The following is a 9,336-nucleotide window of genomic DNA, read 5'->3' as shown; positions in this document are numbered from 1 at the left end:
CAGCACCCATATATGCTAGCTAGTATCGGTCGAGAGGACCGGAGGGGAGGTCAGCACCCAGATATGCTAGCCAGTATCCAGTCGAGAGGATCGAAGGGGTAGGTCGGGCACCCAGATATGCCTGATAGTATTTATATGATTATATTGTATGTGGTATGATAGGGGAACTCACTAAGCTTCATGCTTACGGTTTTCAGTTTTGGTTTCAGGTACTTCGTTTTCAAAGGAAAGGAGCCGGCTCGATCGCAACGCATCACACTATGTTTTCCGCACATGAGATCTTTGGGATTACACTCTGATATGGTTTTATGATAATATGTTTTGATTACTGGCACTTTGGTTTGGCACGAGATATTATTATGAATGTTTTTATACTGATGGTTTTAGGTAATAACTTATTTAAAAAAAAAAGGAAATTTTTAGCCTTGAATTTTGGGATGTTACAGTTCGGCTCTAGCGTCGAACAACCAAATCTCCTAGCAACATGAAATAACGAGTTTGCTCCAACCCCCGGGTGAATGCTATGGGCCAAATCATAGTCATACACTACCCTCATGGTATTTCCCTGTAATGTTATGGGCTACCTCCATGGTCTTACAATCAAGTGCCATAGGCTACCCCTATGGTCTTTCCCGTGCGATACCATGGGCTACCCCCATGGTCTTACAAGCAAGTGTCATGAGCTACTCCCATGGTCTTTTACCTGTAATGCCATGGGCTACATCCTAGTCTTATAAGTAAGTGCCATGGGTTACCCCTGTGGTCTTTCATATAATTTCCATGCGGTACCCCTGTGGCCTTTCCATGAAATACAAAGTTATATGTAGTCAGGGATCAGATAGAGATTCAAACATATGATCCACCCGAGAGCGAACAATCAGAAAATAACATCACAATAAAGAATTGGACCAAAAGTTCTTTGGCTATCCAAATTAGACTACATAGAACCCAAGCTATCACTACCACATAACAATATAGCTTAAACTCATAACATAAATTAACATAGTATGTTCCCTTGGAAACTAGTGTTCCCTAGTTACCCTGTGTATGACAACTTCTTAATGGAGCCCTTCGTTAGTCAAACATACATAATCCTGGTAAATGGATTTCTTTAATTACCCTATCCAAACATAAATCCTAACTATACCGTACGACCAATAGGCAAAATCCTACCAGTCTAACATACTAAGACACTAAGTGTCCTAAACTGCACATATATATCAAAGGAGTTATCCTCGTCGCTAGCATACATTTACTATGATAGTACCTCTCCCCTACCATGCAAAGGGTTTACAATGGGATACATGGCATAGTGAGAAATTCACCTCAATCTGAAGACAATATAATCCACGTACTTGAGCTGATGATACCAAGTTTCCTCACACTAAATATACACATCATAAACCCTAACCAACAATTAAGGTAATAACTAACTCACAAGAGTCTTGGTTCACAATTAATCCTCCTTTAGGAAAAATATCAGTTTCCCATCCAAAACTAAATCCTAACACAATTGACCAAAAGTCAAACCACTCAAAAAGTCAATGGCCAATCCTCAGCTAACCTATGCTTAACGTATCATACAACTTTACTCTCAGCATAGAGGACCTTCCCACTCTCATCATATAGGAAGCTACGCTCAACATAGCCCCATAAATCCAAAAAATTTATTAATCTCTTAATAAAAAAAGCTAATCCCTTAAACTTTCCAATATGGACCTTTACAATGTCTTAATGGATAAAGTTTCCAACTTTACATATTAAGATACTCCCACCAAGCAAGATCTAAACTTTATGCACTAAAATGACCAAAAATGATAACACAACTTGCATGAATTAAAGCACAAGTACCCAAGCACAACTTTCCAAGTCCAAAAAGTCCCAATAGTGAGGTTTTGGAGTTGTCTTAACTCAAAAAACACAAGCTCAAGGGACTGAAAGGTGAGAAACATGACAATAATAAGATTTATGAAACCAATGAGTATCGGTTGAAAGATATCGAAGGGGGTGAAATAGACCTAGTACCGATTAAAAGATACCGAAGGGGGTGAAATAGACCAAATACCAGTTGAAAGATAGCGAAGCGGGTGAACTAGACCAAATATGTTTTTGATTGTTATGTATGTATGTTAACTTTGTGCTTATAGTTTTTGACTGTTATGTATGTATGTTAACTTTGTGCTTGATCGCACCACATCCGCCCATATTTTCTGCACTATGTGATTTTAGGATTTGTACTATGATATTATTACTATCATTCACTATGCTACACTTTTGGTTGTTCTGATACGATTATTGGATGTTTGAAATGATTTAAAAGTAAAATTTTGCCTGAAAGTTTTTGGGATGTTTCAAGTTATCATTTCTGCAACCTCTATCCTCCAGAAACCATAGAGAGAAAAAACTCACCCTATCTCCTTCCATCATTCTGTTTTGTTAGTGTTTTGGTGATTCTTGGTGAACAAGCAAGATGTGTTGGTGCATATGAAGCTAGATATAGATAAGTTCCTACCCTCTCATCATCTTCTGTACCTTTGTTAGTGTTAAAGCTTCAATTTTTATGTTTCCTTGCTTATAGATCTAGCATTATGAGCACGTTTGGTCCATTTTAGTCATGTTTCTATTAAGTTTAGAAAACTCCAGATCCAAAGGTTGGTTAGTATTGTTTTTTGGACCTTTTGAGGTAAAAATGAAACCACTAATTTCATCAACTTTGTTTTTGTTCATGTATATATGGATGTAGAAGATCGATAAATCAATGGTTTGATTTCATAAATTTTTTTAATTTCATATTTTCAGATTTGGACCAAGAACTTACCTAAACCCATTCATTTTCATCGCAATAGTAGTGGAGAAGAATTAGAAAGAGAGAGAGGAAGGTGGTCATCGGAAAAGTTGGAAATTAGTGGTTGTAAGAGAGGCACAAACAATGTTGGAGTGGGAATATTCAGTTTCTATGGATTTGTATTGATTACTAACTAATGGATTAAATAAGAAAACAAAAGAATAAAATACAAATAAAATGAAAATATAAGAAAAATGATAAGAAGGGTAAAAGTGTTTTGTTGATGAAAAATTAAATATATCCTATTTTTTTGTTTGTGATTATTTTCTTATTTCTATAAAATAATGAGATATGTAATCCATTAATTCTATCTATTAATCTTTCTATTATTAATCTTTTTACAATGACACATGTAATCCATTAATTATATGTATTATTATTATTATCAGTGTTGTAAAAATCCCAATTAATCTCCGATTAATCCCTAGGCGCTACTCGATTGATTAGAGAGCGCCTAACGATTAATCCTTGCATATACAATGACTGAAATAGTAGAACTCGATGAAATTTTAACACTTTGAAGAATTTGTATCTCAATAAAAACTATATGAGGTATGATTAGTGTTGTATTTATCATATTAACCTATTTTGTTATGATATTAGTGACATTTATGAACTTTTATATGATATTAGTCATATTTAATTTTTTAAAATCTAGCAAATTAACAATTAATGGTCCCCGATTAATCCTCCGATTAATCTCCGCCTAGCCGATTAATCCCTTAACCCCAGTCCACCGACTAGCTAACGCCGAACGATTTTTACAACCTTAATTATTATTATTATTCATCGTAAGGACTAAAATGCAACATGCAAGATTTTCAAAAAGGACCATCAGCATAATAAAATTCTGATAGGGACCATCTGTGGTCTTTTTTAAAAAAATGCAGGGACCATTTATATAATGTTGTCTTGATTTTATAAAAAATCATAAAACCCTTTATTGTGGTTTCTATTGTTTGGTCAGAGTGTTTTACAATCGACGCGCCACTCTTCAAACACGACGCAGCACACTTTCTTCTCCCTTCTCTGTAAAAAATTATAGCAACCGCCGGCTCTGTACCCTTTTCCCATTGCATCAACGCCATGTCTCAAGGAGTCTATAGCGGCGGAGACGGTGACGGCGGAGGAAACACTCATGGGGCAATCTCTAAGTTATACTTTTGTTACCAGTGTGAACGCACGGTCTCTATTAGACCTTCACCTACCGACTCATCCGAACTCTTTTGCCCCGATTGTAGTGGTGGCTTCCTTGAAGAATACGAAAACCCTAACCCTAGCCCAACGACGCAAAATCCGTTTCTCGCCTTTGATGATGATGCCTCGCCTTTTGCTCCTTTCTCCAGTGGTTTTCCCCTTGTATTCTCCACTACATCCCGTGGCTCCGGCGCGGCTACCGGAGATTTTCAGAATCCGACGGATCTCTCTGCTCTCTTTGGCGGTCCTCTTTCACGATCTGGAAGCTTCCAGAATCCTGGTGAGTTCAATCCTTTTGCATTTCTTCAGAATTATCTCAGCACTCTACGAGCAGGTGGCGCCAACATCCAGTTTGTTATTGAAAACAATAGTGATGGTGATCCGTCGGGGTTTCGTCTCCCTGCGAATCTAGGAGACTACTTTATTGGCCCGGGCTTAGAGCAACTGATCCAACAGCTCGCCGAAAACGATCCTAATCGATATGGCACCCCCCCTGCGTCAAAATCTGTGATTCAGAACCTACCTAACATCAAGATTACTAATGATCTGTTGGAATCCGATTATTCTGATTGTGCGGTGTGTAAAGACAGCTTTGAGCTTCATGAGCAGGCCAAGCAGTTGCCGTGTAAGCACGTTTATCATCAGGATTGCATCGTACCGTGGTTGGAGCTGCATAACTCGTGTCCTGTTTGTCGATATGAGTTACCCACCGATGACCAGGAGTATGAGAACAGGTCTCGCGAAGGTTCTACTGGTGGAACTTTGGGTGCTGCAGGGCCAGGGGTGGCCTCTGGCAGTGGTGATCCTCAGGAGAATCCCAATACTCCAAATAGTATGGAAAGGAGGTTTAGGATTAACTTGCCTTGGCCTTTTACTGGGTTTGGCACATCTGCTGAGTCAAGCAATAGTGGAGCAGGTAACAACAACTCAGGCAATTCCAACTCAGGAAGTGGTGGTCAGGCAAGACAGGAAGATCTTGGCTGATGATCGGTTAGTATAAATCTGCATACTTTATATTGTCAAATAGTTTACTTACCCATTACATCTGCCTATATAATATGTTACAGATTAGCAAAAAAAAAAAAAAACTTTATTGGGGAATTGATTTTTGCTAATTGCTAACATCTAAGTAAAGAATTGGGTTCCTGTTCTTTTGAATTAGAAGGCATGTATGTCATATGTAGAAGCAGTATTAAACCACAATTATGTGCGCTGCACACACTCTGATGTTAATATTGGTCAGCACTATGCTTTTGATTATATGATGCTCAAATAAAATGAATGGTAACATCGGAGGAAATAATCCTTAAATTTGTCAAGGTTTTTAAACTTAAGATTGCACAATTCTTCACTAAAGGTTCCACTGGTTTCCTACAGCCTCAGAGATGGGAATGCATGATGAATCTAACATAAGGAAATCTTGATTTTTGTATTGATATCAAACTCTTAAAATATGCAAATCTAAAGTACAAAGAGTAATTTTCATTGTGGAAGGGTGTTGCACTTGCTCTTTTGATGATTCAGAAATGAACATTTGAAATTGTTTGTAGAATCTACTTGTTGAGCTTGTTGTCTCATTAAAAATAATGGCTCATAAATAAGCCAACAACATAGGTAGGCTGTAGGCATGCTATATTTGTGTCTGAAATTACCAAATTAGTTGGCATATGCATATCATTAGCAGATGAATTTGAAAAAAATTGGGGACACTAATTTTGGTGTGAAGTTGCTCCAAGTCTCCAACCCACCAGTACAAATTGGTTCTTCAACCAGTTTATTATTTGTATAATAATAGTCTATATTCACTATTGTGCTATGCATGTTTTATAGAAAAGGAAAGGGTAATATGGGAGGGAAACAAAGAGTGGCATTTTAGGTTGGTTTTCTGTTACAGGGGTTGTTAGCCTATAAGATATTGGCCATTGGGAGAGTGGCTTTTCAAACATGCCAAACTATCCTTTTTTCTTAAACATTTATTTGAATACCATTAATCTTTCAGTGTTTTGGTATGATTTTCATTAGTTGATAGCATATTGTTACCTGTGATATTAAATTGATGATAATATGTTATGTATACAGTATACTAAATTTGATTTTTATGTTTCAAACTTTAATAAAAATGTACTACTTTTTTATTATTTAAAACGCAAGTTTTATGAAGTCTGTAAAAGCTAATAAATCCGAGAGTTTTTTTTTTTGTTTAAAAAAAGAAGAAAAAAAAGAAGAAGCTATTCCAATTTTTAAGAATTTGTTTTGGTTAAAAAAATGGGATTATGGGTTGGAGATGGTTTCCTGTATTTTAGTATCTTGTTTTGAGAAGTGCATTCAGTATGTAGAGTACATTTTTTTGTGGATGTGATAATCTTTTACCTGATCAATGATCATGACCAGTGAAGCTGCATGAGTTGCAGTGTTTGTAGTTTGAGGAGTAAATAAAGTTGAGTTGTTGAGAATTGAGATATTATTATTATTATTATAGTTTTGAGTGTAAACTTTTCATGTTTAAGGGCTGGGGCTGGGCTATTTGGGGAATTGTAGAAGATTAATTAATAGCACTGACTTGTGTTACTTGTGATGGAATGGCTGAAGCTGAATACCTAATGACTCTTTTCAAATAGTAGCTGTTCTGTTGTATTATTGTATTTCAAATAGTAGCTGTTCTGTTGTATTATTGTATTTTAAATAGAATATATGGTATCACATTTGTTATATTAAATAACTTACCTTACTATAATACTATAATAAGTATATAAAGGTTTATGTGTATTTGTATCGTGACAGTTGTGCATTATATTAGTATATGATTTTTGAATTTGATATTGTTTAGAACATTTGTGTTAATGTTAAATTAAGAATTGCAATGTTTCAAGTGTTTTAATAGGGTTCAGTTGCATATTTTAGTTGGATTTAGAAAATAATAAGCATGAGTCATTTTTTGTTTGAGTAAGAATTTGGAGGTTGATGAGTTGTAGTGAAAAACAGATGTGTTGAGTATTGATGCTTGTATATTAGTACGTACTGTGAGGGAAGGATGATGAGTTTGTTTGTTGGTATCTAATTCTATGATATGAAAACAACACACTTCTTCTTCTTCTTCTTATTATTATTATTATTATTATTATTATTGTTTGGTTTGAGACTTGAGTACTGTACTGGTGTCTGGTGAGTGGTGAATACTGAATAGGGGCGACAGTTGAAAGTAATAAGGATGGATATCCCTCCCTGTGGCTGTACTGTACTATTGACTATTGGTATAAATATAATAATACATAATGCATTGGTTGTTTGGTGGTTATGTTATGTCTCTAAATATGCAAATATGCATGCATGTTGGTTTTATATGTTGAATAAGTTTTATTTGATTTTTTTTTTTTTTTACCGTCTTGTCTTGTGTAATTGATGATGTAAAGATTTTAATGTTGTTGTGTAGTGGAATGAAGCAAGAATGGACCATTGGAGTGGTTGGTTGAACATACAATACTACTGCGAATCTGCATCTTCTTCTTCTTCTTATAGGTTGGTTGGTTAGTTGATAGATTATATTTTCAGATAATGCATGCTACTACAATATTATTATTACTATTATTTTGTTTTTCTAGACGCTTGTTGTGCATCTTCTCTTCTGTATAAAAACCATACATGTCATGATTTTTTTTTTCTTTTTTCTTTTTACATCCTCCTGCAGTCGTTGTTTGATTTCATTTCAGTGATCGGTTGGATTTTTAAGCATCTCTCTTCACATCCTTCTATAGTTGTGAGTGGGTGCACAATTAACATACATTTATTATTATTTTTTTTTACAATTGAAATATATTCATTCATTCATGGATTCATGCTTTGTGTTTAGTTAGCGGCTAATAGTTTTTCAACAAAAACTCGAAATGCATTTCATGTTTGTATGTTGTTGCTGCGCTGTGTACAAACAAAACTTTAACCACATTATTACAGGATGGATGAAAACTCCACAACAAAACCTAAATAAAATCCAATTCCTTGAGCCTAATGTTTTTACTTGACAAAACCTAAAAGTCGATTTCAGTCGGACCCACAGCCACAGATCGCCTTTGACATTTAATTTATTTACTGTCCAACCCAACCCAACATTTGCAACATTTGCAACATTTGCAACATTTGTAGTTGTACGAGTATCCGCTTCTTTACTTCATACAAATCGATTGTGGCGATCTTATGACTTTTTTTTTTTTTTTTTTTTTTTTTTTTTTATAAAGAAAAAAAAATAACTTAGTCAATTCATTCAATTTGTAATAAACTTAAGGAAATTAATGACTAACTCGGACAAGAACAACTTATGTAGAAATCTAATATCTCAAATTATTGATGATTATGTTTTTTTTTGGAAGGGCAGAAGTCCTTTCATTCTATACAAAATCAAAACAACTAGCAAGCAAGATGCCTAGCAATTGCAAAGAACAAGCTAATTTTGGGATACAACAGCCCAATACACATTAAAATTTTGCTATATGTTTTAATCAAGTAAAAATACTAGCTTGAAATTTATCCGCTACTTTCATAGGTGTTGTTCTTGATTCATTGAACACCAATGCATTTGTAGCCTTCCAAATGTGAAAAATAATCAAGTAAAAATACTAGCTTGAATTTTATCTGCTACTTTCATAGGTTTTTTTTTATTGATTCATTGAACACCAACACATTCGTAGCCTTCCAAATGTGAAAAAATACAAGCTCAAACAACTTTTGGAGCGATAGTGGAGAGCCAAAACTTGCTTCGTACCGGGAACTTGTCCCCTTCTAGATACGGACAACAAAAGGACATGGGAAAAATGTATGTTCCAACTTTTGATCTCATCATTTGAGTTACCCACAACACCAAGCGACCGAGGAAATGTCATTATCCTATTAACAAGATTATTTGCCAAAGGAATGGTTGGGCTGTTATTTACCAATTGACCATTCCTCACCGACTATCATATCATCAACATACATGAAACGAGAAATGGTTGTGCTGTTATTCGGGAGGAAAGTTCCATGAAAGATATTATTATCATAAGCATCCTTCATAGACATGTAATCCTTCCATGAAGAGAAGGAAAAAGAATATAGAGAGCGGGTCACATTGCCTAAAAAGATGGAGTCTCGACTCAAAGTGAAATAACCATGGATCTAATTATGATGTTTTTTTTTTCAAAAATTTCATTTATTCTATCACCGAATCCCAAATTTCCTAATTAGTCAAACCAAAGTCTTTATCAAACTCAATTTAAAAAAAAAACATCATCAAGACCAATTAGTCTTATACGGTGATAGTCATTCTC

At 35.1% G+C, this 9,336-nt stretch overlaps 1 protein-coding gene across 1 annotated transcript; it reads left to right on the top strand.

Moving 5' to 3' along the window:
- The first annotated feature begins 3,792 nt into the window (after positions 1–3,792).
- LOC145010869 (E3 ubiquitin-protein ligase RING1-like) lies at positions 3,793–7,714 on the top strand. Its single transcript, XM_078969429.1, has 2 exons — positions 3,793–5,032; positions 7,473–7,714. The coding sequence occupies exon 1, from the start codon at positions 3,932–3,934 to the stop codon at positions 5,024–5,026; it is 1,095 nt and encodes a 364-aa protein (XP_078825555.1). The 5' UTR covers positions 3,793–3,931; the 3' UTR covers positions 5,027–5,032; positions 7,473–7,714.
- The last annotated feature ends 1,622 nt before the right edge of the window (positions 7,715–9,336 follow it).

Source organism: Lactuca saligna, chromosome 8 (assembly GCF_052625555.1).
Source record: "Lactuca saligna cultivar CGN05327 chromosome 8, ASM5262555v1, whole genome shotgun sequence".
Classification (NCBI taxonomy): Eukaryota; Viridiplantae; Streptophyta; class Magnoliopsida; order Asterales; family Asteraceae; genus Lactuca; species Lactuca saligna.
Note: the sequence above shows the minus strand (reverse complement) of the source record. Positions and strands in the feature narration are given on the sequence as shown.

Coding starts and splice junctions, on each gene's coding strand:
- LOC145010869 (XM_078969429.1), top strand. CDS start 3,932: ATGTCTCAAGGAGTCTATAGCGGCGGAGACGGTGACGGCGGAGGAAAC.